Source organism: Elephas maximus, chromosome 21 (genome assembly GCF_024166365.1).
Source record: "Elephas maximus indicus isolate mEleMax1 chromosome 21, mEleMax1 primary haplotype, whole genome shotgun sequence".
In the NCBI taxonomy this organism is placed as follows: domain Eukaryota; kingdom Metazoa; phylum Chordata; class Mammalia; order Proboscidea; family Elephantidae; genus Elephas; species Elephas maximus.
This window is the reverse complement of record NC_064839.1, coordinates 34204563-34225629: the sequence shown is the minus strand read 5'-3', so window position 1 is coordinate 34225629 and position 21067 is coordinate 34204563. Positions and strand designations below refer to the sequence as shown.

Genomic DNA, 21067 nt, shown 5'->3' with positions numbered 1-21067 from the left:
CTTATCAGTGCTTTTCATTTTCCGTTTGTTGATTATAGCCACCCTAGTGAGTGTAAGGAAACCCTGGTGGCGAAGTGGTTAAGTGCTACAGCTGCTAACCAAAAGGTCGGCAGTTCGAATCCGCCAGGCGCTCCTTGGAAACTCTATGGGGCAGTTCTACTCTGTCCTATAGGATCGCTGTCAGTCGGAATCAACTCGATGGCAGTGGGTAGTGAGTGTAAAGTAGTATCTCATTGTGGCTTTGATTTGCATTTTTCTAATGACTAAGAATGTTGAGCATCTTTTCATGTGCTTATTGGCCTGGTGATCTGCTTCCAAAAGATCACAGCCTTGAAAACCCTATGGAGCAATTCTGTGCTGCACGCACAGGGTTGTGGTGAGTCAGAATTGTCTCGACAGCAACTAACAACAACAACATTGGCCATTTGTATATCTTGTTTGGAAAAATGTCTTTTCAAGCCCTTCGCACATTTTTTAATTGGATTGTTTGTCTTTTTGTTGAGCTGTAGAAGTTCTTTGTATAGTCTGAATAATAGTCCATTGTCAGATATATGCTTTACAGATATTTTCTCCTGTTCTGTGGGTTATCTTTTCACTTACTTGATGGTATCCTCCCAGGGTATTTATGAAAAGGATATGAGCCATTCTTCCTGGCAGTTAGCTGGTTACCATACTTCTTAAGTGCATCTGATCTGCTAGGTGCTGGGTTAGGAGCTTCAGGAGGGTTAAAATGTGTTTGTGCTTTGGGGTTCAGAGGTCTTTGTCTTCTGGTGCCCTCCAGTCACTTCACCTTCATGTATCACCCAAAACTTCCCCCGAAGTTAGTGCTTGTGCTGCCCCTGGGAAGCAGAGTCTTTCCCCATCTATGTGTCAGGAAACCTGTGCGCCAGGGATGGGACCACGTGTGGTGTTGGGCAGAGGCCCAGGCTCCTCTGAACAGGGCCAGATCAGTGGGCTGGCATCCAAGGCAGGGAATCCTACTTGGGCACATTGAGCTGATGACTGGCTGCAGGGCAGTTGGGGCCATTATTACTTGGTCAGCCTAAATATTGAGGGCATGGAGATGGGCTTTTGGCAACCTCTACCATGTGAAGTCAGGAAGCCAATTATTCGGGGTGCTGTTTTTCTGGGTAAATGTGCAGGCTTTAATCTAATGGAAGCCTGCCAGTGGGTTTATGCAGCTCAGCTCTGATGATCCTTGATGCTGGCCCTTTCTGGCAGGAGGTAGGAGGCAGCTTGAATGTCCTCAGAAAGGGCTGAGCTGTCCTGTCTTGCTCCAGGCTGTATTGGTCCACATCTTAGACCTTTTAATGACCTAACTCTGTGTCCCAAAACAGAGCAGAAAACAGGTTCCCTTTGAATCAGGGAACTCCTTCTTTGAAGCGCTGTTCTTTTTCCTTTCTCCATTTTTCCCTTCTTTCCCCTCGCTCTTCCTTCCCTTTTTCTAGTCCCCTGACTCCTGTGGGCCAAGTTCTCAGGGCCATGTGTTGGTTGATTTTTCCTGGTTCCTGCCTGATACGATGGAATAGCTGGTTTCAGAGCAAGGTGGGTTGATCTGAGCCTTCCCTCCCCACCTGATTCTTTATTTGGGTGGTAAAGACTGTCCGCCCTCCCTCCCTCCCTCCAAAAAAAAAAAAAACCAGTGGTGCTAAAAGCCAAAGGAAAAAGGAGCGTTTACTGCAGACGGGACACTGGCAGGGACAAGGCCACCATGGTGCAAGAGACCCTAGTAGTGTTAGGAAGGAGGTGCATGAGTACGTGGACCTTGCCACGGGAGGGAAGAAGTAGTCCAAGATGGGGAATATATGTGGAAAAATTCCTTGCAGAATTACTTACGGTAAGAAACAATTGGAATGTAAATGTACAACCATTTGGAAATGGTTACCTTAAGGCAACTCCATGTAATCTGTTTTTTTTGTTGTTGTTGTTGTTAGATGTTCTTGAGTCTTTTTCCACTTGTAACAGCCCCATTTAACAGTAGAATTGTCCTCTAGGCTGTAATCTTTACGGGAGTAAATCCCCAGTCTTTCTCCCTCTGAGCTAATGAGTGGATTCTAACTGCCAACCTTTCGGTTAGCAGCCGAATGCTTAACTGTTGAGCCACCAGGGCTCTTGAATTGCTTTTGAGTTGAAATCGACTCGATGACATCTAACAACATCATTTGAAATATAAGTTCTGAAGACCGTGTAGAAGTTTGGGGAATGCTTACTTACATGTGGTAATGATAAGTGGGGAAAAAAAAAAATAGAGTGATTATGTCGTTAGGTTAGGTGCCATGGAGTTGGTTCCAACTCATAGCGACCCTTTGTACAACAGAATAAAACACTGCCCGTTCCTGCTCTACCCTCACAATCATTGCTGTGCTATGCTTGAGCCCATCGTTGCAGCCACTGTGTCAATCCATCTCATCAAGGGCCTTCCTCTTTTTCACCAACCTTCTTCTTTACTAAGCATGATGTCTTTCTCCAGGGACTGGTCCCTCCAGATACCATGTCCAAAGTATGTGAGACAAAGTCTCGCCATCCTCACTTCTAAGGAGCATTCTGGGTATACTTCTTCAAGACAGATTTGTTTGTTCTTCTAGCAGTCCATGGTATATTCAGTATTTTTTGCCAACACCATAATTCAAATGTTAAATAATTATGACTTTTTTTTTATAGCTCTCAAAAGCGCAAAGCTCATATCCTTAATGAAACAATCATAAAATTGTTAATACTACTGGTTGTGATGAGATGGTGGGATTTTTTTTCTCTGTTTTCCAAGGTTTTTTTTTTTTAAATTTTTATTAAGCTTCAAGTGAACATTTACCATTCCAATCAGTCTGTCACATGCAGGTTTACATACATCTTACTCCCTTCTCCCACTTGCTCTCCCCCTATTGAGTCAGCCCTTACAGTCTCTCGTTTCGTGCCAATTTTACCATCTTCCCTCTCTCTCTATCTTCCCATCCCCCCTCCAGTCAAGAGTTGCCAACACACTCTCCCGTGTCCACCTGATTTAATTAGCTCACTCTTCATCAGTATCTCCCCCCCCCCCCCCCCACTGACCAGTCCTTTTCATGGCTGATGATTTGTCTTCGGGGATGGTTCCTGTCCTGTGCCATCAGAAGTTCTGGGGAGCATTGTCTCTGGGATTCCTCTAGTCGCAATCATACCATTAGGTGTGGTCTTTTAATGAGAATTTGGGGTCTGCATCCCATTGGTCTCCTGCTCCCTCAGGAGTTGTCTGTTGTGCTGTTTTCCAAGGTTTTTGATATTTTTTTACATAGTGGAAAAATTCTATTAAATTTCAGAAAGGGATAAGGAGGACACTTGTTTCTTTTGGGTCCTTGGTGGCTAGGAGGCTCTCAACTTGCTCTCCTGACTTTGATAGTGGGCATGCCTTGGCTCTGCCCTAATTTGCTGCTTCTCGTCTTCAAAGGGAAACCCTGGTGATGTAGTGGTTAAGTGCTACGGCTGCTAACCAAAGGGTTGGCAGTTCGAATCCACCAGGCACTCCTTGGAAGCTCTATGGCGCAGTTCTACTCTGTCCTATAGGGTCGCTATGAGTCGGAATTGACTCGACGGCACTGGGTTTGGTTTTTTTTTGGTGTTTTTAATCTTCAAAGGGCTGGGAAACCAGATAGCCAAGCTTGTTAGAACCGGTTGCTGTCAAGTCAGTTCTGACTCATGCTGACCGCATGTGTGTCACAATAGTACTGCTCCATAGGGTGTTCAGTGGCAGATTTTTCAGAAGTAGATTGCCAGGCCTTTCTTCCAAGACACCTCAGCTAAACTTGAACCGCCAACCTTTCAGGACTCCTAAGCTTGTTAGAAGTGGGTGTAACATGTAAGTACAGAGATGTGGCTCTGCTTTACACAAAGTGTCCTTGATCTGTGACTTCTGTCCTCTTCTGGAAACATTCTCTGTGAAGGAACAACATGTGTAAAGAGCCCAGAAGAACACGTGGCCTTACCTGGCACTCAGCTAATGCAAGTCCCTTTTCTCCCTCCACACCCTGGGGAGCCTAACTGGATGCTGCGGAAGCCTTGTCACTGAGGTGCGTGTGACCCTCGGTAACAGCAAGTGGTGGTGATGTAATTTGTTGCTGCTCCAAGGTCCAGGGAGATATGGGCACAGATAGAGCTGGCACAACAAAACCTGTTCCCTGAGAAGTTGCACAGGATTGAGTACCTGACTGGTGCCTCACCAGCTTTGGTGGCAATATTAAAAGACTAGATGAAGGTGACAGCATGACTGACTGAAAATAAGTATTTGTTGCCTAGTTACTGACAGTTTTAGGATGTGTATGTCCCTTGATTAGGGAAATATTTTATCTTAAACTTGATTGTTGTTTTCTATGACATTTCATCACAGGAAGGCCGACTGGGAAGGCAAGGCTGAAACCATTCATTCTGACTTCTTGGTCTTTGGATCGACATTATTCTTTAAGGATCTGAACCTGGTTTTCAGAGATTTGCTACACATCCATGAAATAAGACAGGGTAAACAGTGACCTCAGTCTGCCCAGCAAACACTGAGCTCGGGCTGCTGTGTCTGTCAGGCCCTGTGCTCAGTGTGAGGGATGCAAGACATGGCTGTCCAAGTTCCAATCCTTGTGAGGCTCTAAAGCTAATGGTAAGGGTATCTTCAAATAACCCAGGCTCAGGGTCCTGGAGGGGCTCTTGTGTCTTGGGCAGGTTCATGTATAGGATAGACAGCCCAATTTGATTCCTGCCTTTGGGATCAGGAGTGAGCACTTCACCTGACAGAACTTCAGGTTCCCCGTGTGGGTGTTGCCCTTTTAGGGGAGGGGCCTCCCACTGCACAGGGATAATAGTCTTGAGAAGAATGACTGGCTGCCTGTTGACCCCTGTGCACGGTTGAGGCTTCAGCCTGACCAGAGCTGTTGGGTGCAAGGGACTGGCCTCCACTGATCAATCTCACAGGGGCCACTAGGTCTTGCTTCTGTCTGGTATCTCTAGGACACCGCCTTGGCATGGACTCAATTGTAAGAAGATGGGTTGGAGAGCCCACAGTTGGAGCAGGGGGAGGTGTAGGGAGTTGTCAGTGATTCATACCGTCCAGGCCGTGGTGAGTAGAGTGCAAATTCAGGGTCTCGTGTCCCCTGGACAGTACTGTCTGTGTTTGGCCCTTTTTTGTTCTGTACATGGTCACTGATACTCATTGACCTGGGTCTCATTCTAGACAGTCAATTACTGTGGGCCAGGGTTACAGTGGCATCACACTCAGATATCACCTTCTTGAGGTTATACCTCAGCTTTTATGTTTGGTGTTTTGAATATTCTGGGTGACTCAACTACCTGTTGACACTATGTGATTAATATCAGCATCATGTGTGGGTTTCTATTATTTTACTCTCAGAAGACAATGACTTTGTTTCTCTTCTAAGTTTTTGGGGAAATAACCTCACTATTTCCTTGTATACTACAAACATTTAGACTAAAAATAATATTTTCTTTTCTGACCTTCCACCTCATGAGAGCCATTAAGACAAGACACCTTTGACACAGTTGTTGCAACAAAGGCCTCACGTTGCTGTGGGCGGCTTAGTTCTTTTGGTACCTAGGGTGGGAAGAGAGAGGGGTCTCAGGGTCCTCATACAGCACCATACCCCAGCTTTTTTTTTTTTTTTAATAGTTTTTATTTTGCTTTAAGTGAAAGTTTACAAATCAAGTCAGTCTCTCACATATAAACTTATATACACCTTACTACATACTCCCACTTACTCTCCCCCTAATGAGTCAGCCCGCTCCCTCCTTCCAGCCTCTCCTTTCGTGACCGTTTTGCCAGCTTCTAACCCCCTCTACCCTTCCATCTCCCCTCCAGACAGGAGATACCAACATAGTCTCAAGTGTCCTCCTGATGCAAGTAGCTCACTCCTCATCAGCATCTCTCTCCAACCCATTGTCCAGTCCAATCCATGTCTGCTATACCCCAGCTTTTTAAGAGACCCAGCTATGGATGGTCTGGAAGGCGAGTGGTGGATATATTGAGGGATGGCTGTGAGTTTTGAGTCACCCAGAAAAGAAACTTGGGGTCTTGATCCTGTGCACATCTAGCCTGACTGTACCTTTTCCATGTCCTGGTCCTTACTGCAGAGTGGCTTGTGCCTTTGTATGTGGTCTTGCATTGCTTTGCCAAGCACTACCTAGGGTTGAGCTGCATACTTTAGGTACTTCTTGAGGGTAGATTTTACTGTCTTACCTGGAGCCAGAAAGCCAAGGAACTGAAAGTGGTGTCTTCAGGACATGGTTCATGGTTATAGGTACAACCTCCTGTTTCTCTGGCTGCTTAAGGCACTAAGGTGCTTTCCATTAGAAAATCAAAATGTAAAGCCTTTCCAAGAACCACTAGTATGCTAAAAAAAGTCTCTACATTTATTGCTTTTCCTGTTTTTCTGTTTTTTAACCAAGAAATATTTCAAAAGGGAGATGCATAATCCTTTGGTAACCAAAAATTTTGTGTGTGTGTGTGTGCTTTTTTGAAGGTACATGGGAATAGGACTCTCAGCTCAAGGCGTCAACATGAACAGACTTCCTGGTGAGTCATTGGTTAAGAGAACATTTGTTCTGCTTCCCTGATCCATTTTGTGATGAGAGTCATGGCGGCAGCTAAGAGGCTGGAAGAAGACTGTTTGCTGGCCACCTGCCCCAAGCCATGCCATTGGTTGGAGGATTCTGAAAGGTGGCCATTGGGCTGGGATGGTGTGGGCTTCCATTCCAAAAATTAATTGGCAAGTGATTGTCATTCATAGAATTTGAACTGTTTGCAGTCACAATCAAGTGACATGAGCTTGCTCCCAGTGAGGATACGCCTCAGTAGCCCTTACTCTCATTGGCCTTTACTAACCAGCCTGGGACTCAGGCATGTGCTGGGAGGGAAGCTACTGCCAGCCCTGGCATCTTGTTACTTCACCATGTTTAAGGTCAAAGTCTTTAGGAGACATCCCACATGGAGCATGATTGAGGTGATTTCTCAATAAATGAGAGGATGTGAGCAAGACTTAGATTTGACAGTCAGCTGCCTCATATTAGTGGAATGCTCTAGGCCCTGCAGATGGGCTCCTCTACCACCCAGATACCCATTCCTTCTGCTGCCATCTGCCCAGCAGCTCATGCCCAGTCCTGGCTGGGGATAGAAGCTTCTCAGTCATTAACTGGTGGGTTCTAGAAGACGGTCCCAAGCCCATTTGTACCTTGGGTAGCAGAAGTGACATGGTATAAGCTGCTCTGACACCATCATGGGACAGGCAAAGTCCCTGTGTTTTTGTCCTGGTCCTCCACCCTTTGTGCCTATGACACAAGGAAGGCCACTGGCTTTCTCCAAAGAGGGAGTGACACTTAAACCTTATACTTTTCAATCCAGGTTTAATTTCAATCTTAGACTTTTTCTAATGGACTGATTTCAAATACTAGGAATATAAACACACTTAGGATTCAACTAATTGTCAGGATCTGTAATTCTGACTTTTTTTGCTTCAATATGAACAAAAACTGGTCTTTTGTTATTAATTAGTATGTATGTGGCATGTTTGACCTCCTTGTGTAGCATGTGGTCATGGTCTTTGTTCAGCAAGCTTCTGGCCTTGGCAAAGTAGTTGTGTCTGGAGTTTCCATAGCTCTAGTAAACAAGGAGCTTAGAGAAATAATTTCCTATCAACAGTAAACTGATTCTTGATCTTTTTTTTTAATTTATTTTATTGCTTTAAATGTGCTCTTTGAATGTTCGCTCTGCTTTGGTGATGGAGGAAGAGGTATTTCTAGGCTTAGTACATATAAGGAACTATTGGATGGCAATTAAAACAACCCTGAACACTGGTTAAAATAATGCATTTTTGTTTATACAAGGCAATACTATGTAGAAATGAAAAGAATGAAGAGGCTCTTTAGGTACTGATTTGGGGTAATCTGTAGGATATATTTTAAGTGAAAAATACAAGGTGTAGAGCAGTATGTAATACGCTACCAAATGTGCAGAGAAAAGGAGGGAAAACAAACATACCTGTATCTGCTTGTACATGCATAGAACATCTTCGGAAAGCTACAGAAAAATTTATAATATCGGTTGTCCCTTGGGAAGGGGCAGGATAGCTGGGAAGGAAGTTTTTTGCTTTTGTGCCTTTTGAGTTTTCTTTGTGAATATATTGTCTGTTTTAACAATACAAATAAGATTAAAAATGAAATAAAAGCAAATGCCCCTGCTTCGAGAAGACCTTGCTCCTGGCTTTCAGGTGGTCTGGGGATTTGACCTGTGGCCATGTGCTGGGCTTGGTGTACTGATTTCCATCTGTTCCTCCTTGTTTAGTAAAGACTATTTTTGCATGGCCCTTTGAGTTTGGGATCCACAGAGTGGAGCAGAAGAGGTGGGAGGGGTTCAAGGTTGGCCTGAATCTCTTTGAGGTGAGCTGGTGTGGAGTTGGCCTAGTCTGTTTCCCTTGTTCATTAGGTGGGGCTTTTGAGCTCTCTGAGCTGGTCTGAGGCCACCTGCTTGTCAAGGGTGCTTTGACATTGCTAATGTAAAATTGTTGGAAAATCCATTTTTGGCCCTCGTGGAGTTGGACCCAACCCAGGCACAGAGGGTGGCCCTGTGGGAATAGAAGGGGTTTGAAGACAGTAGATGGGGTATCTTGGTCTCACACTAAACACATCAGAAAAGTGGGCACCGTTTTTTTTTATCCTTACTGGTACATGTCTTTCTGGCAAAAGAAAGGGGCCTAAATGTTCAGTGGATATTGCGCTTGTCTTTGTTTTCACTCTGTCTGTCAGCCCTTGAGGGCTTTTTTTCTGCCATATCTGATCATCTTCCTGATTATTCCTAAAGGTGGAAAGTAGGGGTGAGATTGCATCTATATAGGGCTTCTCCCTGGGAAGGATGGAGGCCATTGACTTTCTCAGGATCCTGGGCTGGCTGAATGGCTGGGTAGACTTAGTACAAGATATATGGGGGTGGGGTGGAGGCACCCCTCTCAGGAGTGATGATGGTGGGCCTGCTACTTTCATCCCAGTGTTGGGGTTGAAAGATCACAGTGCCCTTTGGTGCTTTCCACTTTCGTGATCACTTTTTTCTTTTCTGTGGTGACCATGCATACATTCTCCAAAACTGAAAGTTTGATCATTCATAAGCAGTTGACCCTAAAGCTACTTGTATGTCTTTTGATTGAGCCGGTGTTATGGGGAGCCTCTGAATGGTGTAAGCAGGGGTTAGGCCTGCCCATATTGGCTTGCCAGTAGGCTGGAGGAGGATAGCAGTTAAAGTCTTTTCTGCCAGTTGCTCCCACTTTCCAAGAGGCCTTTGGTCGAGATGAAGGCTAATTGGGTTGTATAGATAGAGTAGTGTCGATGGTGGTGGTGGGGGGTGGCTTAGGCTGGGTCCAGATTTTGAGACTTCGGTGTTAACCTCATATGAGATGTTTGAGGGTTGATGTCTCCAGGCTTGCTGGTTGTTATGGATTGAATTATGTTCTCCCAAAGTATATGTTGTAAATGCTAACCCATGTGCCTGTGGTTATAATCCCATTTGGGAATGGGTTGTCTTTGTTATGATAATGGACAGGATTACTGTAGGGTGAATCTTGAGTCAGCCTCTCTTGAGATATAAAAAAAGATTAAACAAGTAATCAGAGAGAGAAATGGGGTAAGGTAGATGCCGAGACACGTGGAGATCTCCAAGGAACCAGGAAGCAGAAGCTGAAGAGACAAGGATCTTCCCCTAGAGCCGACAGAAAGAGAAAGCCTTCCCCTAGAGCCAGCACTCTGAATTCAGACCTCTAGCCTCCTAAACTGTGAGAAAGTAAATTTCTGTTTGTTAAAGCCAGCATTTTAGTATTTTTTTATTATAGCAGCACTAGATAACTTTGGGTTTTTAGATTTTTTAAGGCACTGGCCTTCCAGGTGGGGTTTTAGCTGTCTGCAAGTCAGTCTTAACATGCCATCCCAGTTTGCTCGGAGGAGTAAGTGTGTGCACAGTCATCTCTGAGAAGGAGTCAGTGGATGTCGAGGAGGTACCAGGAGCCAAGGGGAGCAACAGGCCTTCTCAGCAGGTGCAAGGACTGAGACAGGAGGGGTGCACAGAGCCTGCAGCCAGCCTGGATTGCTGAGTGGGAACGTGTGTCAGGCTGCTGCTTCGGGAGTTATTCCGTGTAACGGCAGGCGGCCCTCATTCATCCTGAAAGAGGCCACTGGATTGAAAAGGGCACCCTGATCCTGGGCAAGGAGGCACTTGCTTTATCCCTTTGGGATAGCCCTTCCAGTGTTCCAGGGAAACTTTTAACAGGGCAGATTCTGTCTTCCCTGGACAGGTCTTTGGTTGAGGGCAGCAGCATTAACAGCTCTGTGATGATTCCCTGTGCTTCCGAGCTGCTGCAGAACTGAGACTCCAGGCAGTTTTTTTCTTCGTGGAGAACTTGGAAGGCTGTTCTTTGGCATCATCACAGCTTTGAGTGAATAGATACCCTTTCTCCACCCATGCAGTGTGTTCTGTTGGAGGTGCTGGTTACCGAGAGCCCCTTGTGTTCCAGTCTGTCTGTGCTAGGTGCTTTACCGACAAGTATCTTATTTAGTCATAATGGTGATGTCCTTATTCATTTCTTGTGTACCTACTATGTGCCAGGCACTGAGCCCAGCACAGGGTAAACAGACACAGTCCCTGTCCCTGTGGATCTCAGCCCAGTTGGGGAGACAGATACTGAATAAATAACCCTGCAGTTGGTCACTTTGCCCTTCGGTCAGTGCTGTGAGGGAGAGTGCACGGTGCCATGAGAGTGCACTATACATGGGCTTCCATGTGCAAGTGACATTCAGGCTGGCATCTGAAGGATGAGGAGGAGTTAGCTAGGCCAGGAGTGGTAAGGTGCTGGGGGGGAGGGTAGGGGGAGAGGAAGAAGGTTCTAGGCTGAATGAGAGAGAACATGGAAAGACCTGGGCGCTGAGGAAGTGAATGTAGGCCTGTAGGGCTGGTCCGTGTGGTTGCCAGGGCACAGTGAGGAGTGTGGGTTGCACTGGTGCTATGGGGAGCCACTGAAGGGTTTAAGCTGCGGTGAGGCCGGCTCATATTGGCACAGGCTGGAAGGGCAGGAACAGGGGCAAAGAGGCCAGAAAGGAGACTATCACCACAGTCCAGAAGAGCATGGTAGTAGCTGAGACGAGAGAGCTGGGGAAGAGAGGACAGGATTGAGCCCAGCTGGAGAAATTCGATTGGACTTGGCGTCTTCAGGGTGGTAGGTGATTGGGCTTCACGATACTGGTGGTGTGCTCCAGTGTTGGTAATGATTTGTTTCAAGAATGCTTTTATTAATAAAATGGCCTGGTGATGGCCATTTCAGATGCCTAGCCTCAGTGTTATTAGGAGCAAGTGAGAAAGCACGAGTCGAGCAGCCCTTGTCTGAGTCAGTCCAAGAAAAGAGGTTAACAGGAAGCCCAGCCTTGGCCTGTCCAGCTGCTGTGGTCTTTGGCTCTTAATCCTGCCTTTTATGATCCCTCGGAAGAGAGACTTTTGAAGGAGGAGAGTCTCCATCTGATGGAGTGTTTGAAACCCAGACAGATGACAGACTGGTCTAACAGAGCCTCCACCCCTTTCTGTCTGAAGTAAGCCCTTCTTGACTGCAGGGGTTAAACTCTTTCTCTCCTTTCCTCCTCCACCCCAGGTTACTGGATTCCCTGGCTTCTCTTTGGCCTTGTTCCTGGTTAGTAGCTGAGTAAAGTGAATGTGGAGACTATGGAGGCAATACCTGCCTTCCTTGAAAGACCCAGAGGAAGCTCTGTGGCTTCTGAATGATTGCCCGTGCTTGGCCAAGTCTTGAAAGTGCAGTTAAAGGGCAGCCCGGCACCTCCAGGCTGAAGTATTCAGCCCCCTGTTCTAATTGCACTCTATCTTTGAGCAGATCAGACCTCTAGAAACCTCAGTGCTTTGCTTAAGAGCCAGCAGACAGCGAAACCCATTTGCCCCAAACAGAGGTTATCTTCCTATAAAAACCAGACTGTCATATCATGCATCTCTGCTCCTGCTGTTAGATACCCTCGCCCTGGCTCCCGAACGGGAATCTTCAGAGTTGTCTTTGATTCTGCCCCCCTCTTCCAGGGCAACTCTTCTCCTGGCCCCTTTTCACCATCCCTACTGTCATTGCCTCTCCACTGGGCTGTTCCCACAGCTCCCTGGTTGGGACTTGGCTCCAGGCCTCTGCTCCCCACTCCCTGTACTCATTGTGGCATGAGGTTTCCTCCTAAGAAACCAGTACCAGTGTGTCCCCTGCTTGCTTTGGGCTTCTGACCCCCCAGTCCAGAAGACACAGTCTCTGAGGGTGCTGCTTAGCCTTGTTTTCTGCCACCTTTGCCCTCCGAAAACACCACACATCTGTGTGTCTGCGTGGGCCCCAAACTTGCTGCAGACCTTCCCTGTTCTGTCTCTGGGCAGATGTCCCTCTTGCCCCGGGCATGTCCTCCCTCTTGACCCTCATAAACCCTTGGCTGCCCCCTTTAGCCCTGATCACATCTACGTGATGACACTCGTCACCCTGCCTTGGGGTGACTCCTTCATATTTACCTAACAGTGTCCTTCTTGTGACTCGGACCACATCTTTTTTACCACCGCTCCCCCAGAGTAATCACAGTGCCTGGCATGATGTGCTTGGGCTGTGGAATGAGGTCTTTCCTGCACTTTGCTGTGCTTTGCCTGGACTTGATGGGCTTCAGGAAGCCATGTGTTGTTCTGGAACCAGCCTTGATTCAGGTCCCCATTGGCTTGCAGTTGGGAGAAGCCTTCATTTGGAGCTTAGCCTCACCCCAGTGGATTGTGGTGCCGATTGTGTGTAGGGGCTCTGCCAGCACATTCTACCTGTAGGAGGAATGGCCACTCGCCTTTCTGTGTGTCAGCGCTCAGTATTGCTGAGCAAACTGCTGGTTCACATTTAGTCATGAGGGAGAGCAGACCATGACTGGACTGGCAAGAACCAGTTCGAAGCCCTGGTTTTCTTGAGTTGTACTGGCTCAGCAAAGAAATCTTTGTTTCTAGAGCTGTCAGGGGCAGAGAACAGCTACCCTGGTGGTCTCACTTTGACCCTGGCGACAGGTAGATGGTAACAGAGTGGCTCTTGTATGAGGTTGTGCTGGTTAGACTTTTTGGGGAGCCTATGGGCGTGTCTTAGTTTGCAGGGCCAGAGGTTTCTTTTGGAGGATGTGGACATTTTCCTGTTTACCTTTCATAGGGTAAGGTGTTTTTGGCCTCCTTAAGTGTAAAACCAAGGAATAGGTGTGGCCCAAAAGTAAGTGTCAGAACCCCTGGCTAAGGGTGATCCTCAGGCAGATGAGTGTACCTGCAGCCCCACCCTCCCACTGGTGAGCTTACAGGGAAGGGCAGGGTTGGGATCCCTGGATTGAGGAAGCGGGGAGAGGAAGTCAGCGTTGTGGCTGGAGAGTGGAGTTCAGGTTTCTTGAAAGCTCGGGTACTCTGAGGAGGGTGAGGAAGGACAGATCTTCCTTCTGTGTCTGGTGCCTTAGACAGGCCCAGGAAGACTCTGGCTGAATTGATCTGTGTCTGAATTGATAGGAGGCTCTGTCTGTATCAGAGCTGGGCAGCTGATAACTTCCTCCTTGTCATTCCTGTGCAGGAGGCAGCTGTTCTGTTGATATGGTCTTTATTACTTTAATTACTTCAACACCTAAAAAGAAGGCCCAGGCTCACTGAGGCAGGCTTTCCTTGAAGAGACCTGTCAAAAGAGAACTAGCTGGAAGAGCCACAGCTGGCTGGGAATTAGAGGGGCAGACCTCCTGAAGCAGGCAGTGCCAGGCAACCAGGCCCTGGGAGAGCTGCCTGCTTTCCTTCCACAGGATGGTCATAATCAAGCCAGCATTTTTCCCCACCCCCTAGAGCTTACCTCACCAAGCCTTCTCTGAGCGAGCTGTTAGGAGCATGCCCCGGGAGTGCTAGCTCCTCATGGGTGGCGGGCCCATCAGAAAGCTACTTCCACTGGGTGGGATATATTCTGCAAACAGCTGATAGTTCCTATCCGGACAGGCTGTGGGAGAAGAACGACAGATAGCAGAGCTCAGGGCGGAACCCTGGGGTCCATGCCAGGCTCATGAGGGCAGAGGCTAGACCCTGTGGATGTGGCAGACGCTAGCTGTGACAGAATGCTCAGTGTCCTTCCTTCTGATCTTCCCAAGGGTATAGCACATGCAATGAAAGGTGTCTGCTTGGAGTAAATAGCAGTAGCAGATGCCTTTGCAAATTGGATGTCTTAGAGACCACTGGCATGTAGTTGTGTTTCCAGTAGTTGGGAAATGCTGTCTGGCTATACCTGCCAAATAAGGATTGCTTCTGTCCCACTCCATATAGGATAAGCCCCCACAGTATCTCCTGTTAACCATCTGGAACATCTTTCACCCCAGGATCTATGGTGGTTCACCAGACTCAACCATGGGGCTGCTCAGTCCCTCTGTGAGGGAAGCCATTGTTCTCCCCAGCTAGGGAAACAACTTTTCCTGGACACAGGCCTCACTCAGCTCCTTGGGCATGATTGTAGGTACTGTACAGACCTCCCAAGGGAGTGCCCTACTGGGCCTGGGTAAAGGGAAGAAGCCAGTTGGTGGTCTCCCTGTAGTTCAAGCCCATAAGATACCTTGAGGGAACCCTCCTTGGAAAGGAATCAGCAGGGAAATTCTCTGAGGTCACTGGAGTGGCTGCCCAGGTGCTTGGCTGTTGGAAGATAGTTTGGATTGTGTGCCTGGTGCTGCCTCCCTTGCACTGTCTTCCTCATTCAGTACGTTCTGTGTCTGAGCTGTCCTTGGGAAAGACCTGGATGGGAGCGGGTAGGTAGACCGACAGAGGCCTTGCAGCTCTCTGAACAGGTTCCACAGGCTGTCCAAAGCAGAGGTGGTTTGGCAGTTGGGCCCAAAGGGCAGTAGCTGGTGAAAGCCTCTGGTGGTTCAGTGGTGGTTAATGGTGTAGGCACCCTAGGGTCCCACCATGGTCCTGGTTGGGGAGCTTGTTTCACCTTCTGAGGTCTCTGTTTCCTTGCTGCACCTCTCTGGGCAAGCAGTCCCCACAACTCTATGGCCGGCCAAGCCTATGCTCCTTTTCTGAGGGCTTCTTCCCTCACCCACAGGGAGACCTGTGTTACCACAACATACCAGGCTGCTGAGCAGCCTTCTGAAGTGAGGCAACTCAGTCAGGACTGGAAATTATTATTTCTGGGCTTGGAAAGTCCTTGTCTAGAGTATCCTATTTTCTCATCCCAAATACCAGCTCTTACCTGTCTATAGCACAGAGGTAAAAACTCTGGATTTAGAACTGTATTTTTCAGGCCAAGCTAAGTCCTTTGAGATAAGAGGTTTCGTCAACAGCAGAAGGGCCAATTCTGAAGCTCGTGTTTGTCAATCTCTGAAAATAGAGATTCTCAAGTGTCCTCAAGTATGACTGGAAGCTGGAGCCACATCAGGGTGAACAGAGTGGGGACCATTTAGCATTCGTTCTCTTGCTTCCCCAGTGCCGGACAGAGGGAGTCTGCGTCTAGGGGTCCTAGAAACGCAGGAATATTTTGTATCACGCATGAGTCTCCTCTTGGGAAGAGTTTTGCACATGTGACGTATGCAGTCACAGGCTCCTACCTTCCAGGGGTCATCCCATTACCCACTGACTACCCGGAGGTTCAGAAGGAGCTCGGTGGGAAACAAGGAAAAGCCAAACCTAACCCCAGAGGAGAGATGCCAAGATCTGGGAGCTGAGGTTGTACCTCAGTTTTATGGAGCAATGCCAGGTCTTTCCTTAGCCTAGTCCATCGTGGATGACAGACTCAGCTTGTCCTATGGGAGCCTGATATGTAGGCAGGTAGCCCTTTCAGCTGCCATTTGAGCCAAGTCCTAGCCAGACCCAGCTGGATCCATCCTGGCTGACCACGGGCCTCTCTTGGCCATCAGGAATCCATTTCTTTCAGGATGGGGGAGTGGTATGACCTATGGAAGGCACCTTATATGCCAGCACTAGCTGTATTGGGCTCTGACCAAGTGTAGGGCCTAGGTGCCCCTGAGAGGGCATACCTTACCTAGCTGCAGAAACAGCTTTTTTCTCCTGCCTTCTTACCTTGTTTTCCTTCCAAGTGGAGCTACTGTGAAGAGAAGGCCTTGAGCCCAGAGCACTGCCTGCCCCTCTTGCATTGGGGATGCCCAAGTCATCACCTAAGAATTGTGTTGATCATATTCCTTGGTCCCACAGTTCCAAGAGCTTGGGGTTATGGCTATGTGAGTGCTATGATGGGTAGAGGGGGAGGAGTTCTCTGATGCTACCCTACAGCGTTTACTGAATGAAAAAATCTCTTTTACTGTCTCTCATTATCCATTGTCAAGTCATTCCAGAAACCAGATCCTGTTGAATTTTTAAAGATATTTGAGGTTATAGGGAAAGCATCTGTCACATGGCTCCCTGGGGACAGCTGGCTCTGAGTGAGCGACCACCTCATGGAGCAGTCCCACCCTGATGTCCCCTGTGGCACATGTGTTCTCCACTGCAGCCCTGGAATCAGGGAACAGCCAAAGCAAGCCAGCCCAGCACCTTTTTCCACAGCCAGCCTCAAGAGCAAACTTCTGAGAGCTACTGGGTGTGGTTGTTGAGCTCTGTCGACTGCTCCAAGGTCAAGTGGCCTCACTAGGAAGCAGGTCTGGGGCTGCCTTTGCTGGGCTGTTAGTGAGGAGAGGTGGGCTGTGGCTAGCTCCCTGCATGCTGGCTCCCTCAGGGCAGAGGAAGCAGAAAGTGGAAAGCGCTCAGGTCTTCACCACTCGAGTAGATGTTAGAGGTGGAGAAGGAAGGGAAACTCACTCATGAGTGTTTCTTGTGAGCTGGTGCTCCCGCCAACCCCAAGGGAACTCAGAGGGCTAAGAAGCGACAGAATTAGGATTCAAACACCAAAGTCTGGACTGATCCCAAAATCCAGTGGTGATTGGGACCCATATGTTGGGGAGAGAATGCGGGTTTGGTAGCGTGGGGGCCACAACTTAGGTTAGCTTTGAGGGCTAGACTCTGTGCTGGTCGGCCTTGGGCCAGGATTGGAACCTATTTGGACAGGCACAGCACCAGCCAGGGAGGGCTCTGTGCTAATGTGCTGGTGAGTCAGAAATCTTCCCACTTGGCAAGCGGAGTGCTCCCCATTCCTAACTCCTCTGGGACTGAGGCCCTTGATGTGTCCTGGCAGAGAGGAGTGGCATTGGGTAGACTCCTAAAGCAGTTATGCTGAAGTCCCTGGCACCCCCACGGGGAGTGTCCCACCTCCAGGGGATGGCATCTGGGAATGCCGAGATGATGAACTATTTTCTCAGCTGCCCCTGTACTTCTGTAATTGGGACTTCCTGTTTGAGCAATGCTGGAGAAGGGAAGTGGGCAGTGCCAGAGCATCTGAACAGGATACCTGAGGCTGCCTCCCTCCTGGCCTGGCTGTGGCTTGGCTTCTCCTTGCACCACTGACATCTGATGGAGCCTGACATGGCAGAGGTAGGCTCTCCTGTATGGGCACTGAACTGGTGACCCATTCAGTTTTCTCTGGGAGTCACAAGGCGTATTCTCTTGGGAGAGGGAAGAATGGTTTCATTGGGTGGCACCCTCTGTCAGAGTGTTGACACCATCGTATAACCCCAACCATCTTTCTGATGCAGAGCCACCTGGTCATAACTCCCTGTGGGGCCTGACCTAGGCAGCTGTGCCCTCACATCCCATTGCCCTCTGACGAAGCTGGCTCTGGCCCCCAGTAAGGGTAAGGACTCTTAACTGCCTTAATAGGAAGCTCCTGGCTCTGGCTCCAGGGCAGGGGATGGTGGGACTGGAGAGGAGGCTTACCTAGGACCAGAGCAGAGGAGTGGGAGCGACTGTAGCTGATGGACTTTCTTAATGGGAAGGGGGACTTAGAGCCATGGATTCTTCTAGAGCTGGCTGGACTAAGTAATTCTGTCCAGTTTCAGAGATAAGAAAACTAAGATCCAGAGAAGGTCAGAGAAGTGAGATGACTTGTGAAGGCGGAGCTAGCTCTGCAGACTGGCTGCAGGCCTTGTCCCAGGGCCTGGAAGTGGCTTTTCTACTAGTCTCTATGGGTGGGGGTATGACATAGGGGTACAGTTCCCATTACTTTGCTTTTCTTAAAATGAAAACTGACAACAGAACGCTTTTTTAAAAAATATTTAAACAAATAAAATTTATTGAAGGAATGAACCACAGGAGAGCTTATGTTCAGTTTGCCTGTAATGGTATGCTCTCCCTTATGGCAAAACAAAGAGATATTTAACAAGTAGAGTGAGTACAGATAACAAATCCGTATCAAAGCAATGGCAGGAAAGGAGGTGAGATTTACAAGGGTGGAAAACTGACCACAGAACTTTTCACAATCAAGCCCAGGATTGCTTACCAGCAGTGGGCCACAGTGTGGTCTGACCTACTGACATTCGTGTGCCCCAGGCTCCCTTTTCATTTTGACAGGCATTTCTTGAGCACCTCCTGTGGGCCAGGTGTTCAGCAAGGGGGACAAAAAGATGCATGGAGGTGGTTCCTTTAGTCAGGGACCTTTGACTGCTTCAAAGGAGAGAAACTCATCTCTAAAGTCTTGCCAGGCCTCTGGAAGAACAGGTGGTGCCAGGGCTCAGAGACTCCAGTGTTGTCCGGGACTCACTCTCTCTGTCTCGCCTCAGCTTTCTGCTTATTGGTGTTAGTCTCTCAGACTGACTTTCTCTGAGGTTGGAGCAATGGCAGCAGCTTAGCGCTTTGCTACCCGCTCTCCTTCCAGCTCCCTTGTAGAACAGCCCCGGGAAGAACTCTGGTCCAGCCCTGGGGGAGGAGGGTGACTATGATTGACAGTCTCCGCTGGAGGTATAGGTTGGAGCAGGGGAGAAGCTCTTTCTTAAGAGAAGCTGGGTGCTATCTCCCAAAGAAGGGGAGCTGGACAGAAGAATCTGGGCACTCCCATGTCCCCCTACTCTGCTTTTCATTCTTGCAGCCTTAGAGTCTGCACAGTTCCTCAAGAATGGTAGTACCAGTTTCCTCTCTGCTGTACAGCTTCTCAGGGCCTGGGGAGAAGGTTCATCGAGACAGGAATAACTGAATACATTTAGAGCAACTTCGTGTCCCTTAACATCTTCTTGTCTATTTTGGGCTTCTAGTGCCTTTCTATCATGTTTTTTCTGCCCTTTCTAGTCCTTGACCAGCCTGATTTATTCTCTCAAAAGAATAACAGAAAGCCATTGCATCAGGGCAACACAGCAGGAAAATCCTTCGGTGACTTCATTTTTAGCTTCCTGTCCACATCACTGTTTCTTTAGTGAGAGTCCCCAGCACAGCCTTGCTGCCTCTTGGGTGGAGCCGCAGAGTTCTTGAACCTGCCATCATCTCACCTGCCTTGGATACCTACCTGCCTATTTGAATGTCTAATAAGTCATCTCAAACTTAACGTGTCCAAAACGTCTGTTCCTTTGGCCACTCTTCCCTATCTCTCAGTAAGTGGTACCTCCACCCACCCATTTGCACAGGGCAAAAACCTCGGAGCCGTCCTTGTTTCCTCTCTTACCATCAGCACCCACATCCAGCAGGTCCTACATCTCACTGAGTTCCGGCCCCATTGGTCGCATTTCTGTTTCTTAGACATGCCAAGCTTGTCTTGTCAAGCAGATTTCAGCTCAGGGGTCACCCCCTCAGAACGGGCTTCCTTGACTACCCATCCCCATCAGTCCCCATCCCTGCCCTGTTTCTAGCCCATCCTCTGGCTTTGTTTCCTTCAGAGCACTTAAAAAAAAAAATTTTATTGTGCTTTAAGTGAAAGTTTATAAATCAAGTCAGTCTGTCAGACAAAAATTTATATACACCTTGCTGTATACTCCTAATTGCTCTCCCCCTAATGAGACAGCACACTCCTTTCCTCCACTCTCTCTTTTCTTGTCCATTCAGCCAGCTTCTGACCCCCTTTGCCCTCTCATCTCTCCTCCAGATAGGAGATGCCAACATAGTCTCATGTGTCTACTTGATACAAGAAGCTCATTCTTCACCAGCATCATTTCCTATCCCATTGTCCAGTCCAATCCCTGTCTGAAGAGTTGGCTTTGGGAATGGTTCCTGTCTTGGGCTAACAGGTCTGGGGACCATGATCACTGGGGTCCTTCTAGTCTCAGTCAGACCATTAAGTCTGGTCTTTTTATGAGAATTTGGGGTCTGCATCCCACTGCTCTCCTGCTCCCTCAGGGGTTTCCTGTTGTGTTCCCTGTCAGGGCAGTCATCGATTGTAGCCGGGCACCATCTACTTCTTCTGGTCTCAGGCTGCTGTAGTCTCTGGTTTATGTGGCCCTTTCTGTTTCTCGGTCTCATAATTACCTTGTCTTTGGTGTTCTTCATTCTCTTTTGCTCCATGTGGGTTGAGGCCAATTGATGCATATTAGATGGCCACTTGTCCTTCAGAGCACTTTTTAACTACCAGATGTTTTCTTGTTGTTTATTTACTTGTCTATAGTTTGCATGTCTTCCCTATTCCTTTCACCCTCCCCACCCCACTATGTAAACTCCACGCAGTAGGCCTTTGTTGACTGTTTGGTGGCGAGCAGATGATGCTTGTCTTTCCTAGCGATTGGAAAGGTGGCACTGTGGCCATAAACCAAGCTGCTGCACAGCTGCTGTAGCCAAATGAAGTGTGTCACATTCTGTGACCCCATGATGCGTTTTGCACAGATATGTACACACCTTAAACACACACACGGGCTCTTAATTTTGTTTGGAAAAAATATTGGCCATACAGTGGTGGCATCAATTGAAGATACACTACCATTACAGCTCTGTAATTTTCTTGGAAAAACTTTTAACTTCATAGCACTTTGAGGAGCAGAAGACAGGGAGCTGGCATTGGGATGCTTAGGTGGTGTTGCACAGCTATAGGGTATTGTGTTAGTTTCCACTTGCACCTATAACAAATTACCACAAACTTAGTGGCTTAAAACAACACAAATATATTATACAGTTCTGGAGATAAGAATCCTAAAATCAAGGTGTCAGCAGGATTGTGTTCCTTCTGGAGGCTGTAGAGGAGAATCTGTTTCTTTGTCTTTTCTACCTTCTAGA

The 21067-nt window shown here is 48.0% G+C and overlaps 1 protein-coding gene across 1 annotated transcript in view; it reads left to right on the top strand.

The window, feature by feature from the left end:
• The window catches only part of RANBP10 (RAN binding protein 10), a 73794-nt gene that overhangs the window by 26354 nt on the left and 26373 nt on the right, over positions 1-21067 (top strand). The window contains exon 3 of the mRNA XM_049863968.1: positions 6492-6544. Coding sequence (XP_049719925.1) covers positions 6492-6544 — 53 coding nt within the window. The remainder of the gene's footprint in view (positions 1-6491; positions 6545-21067) is intronic.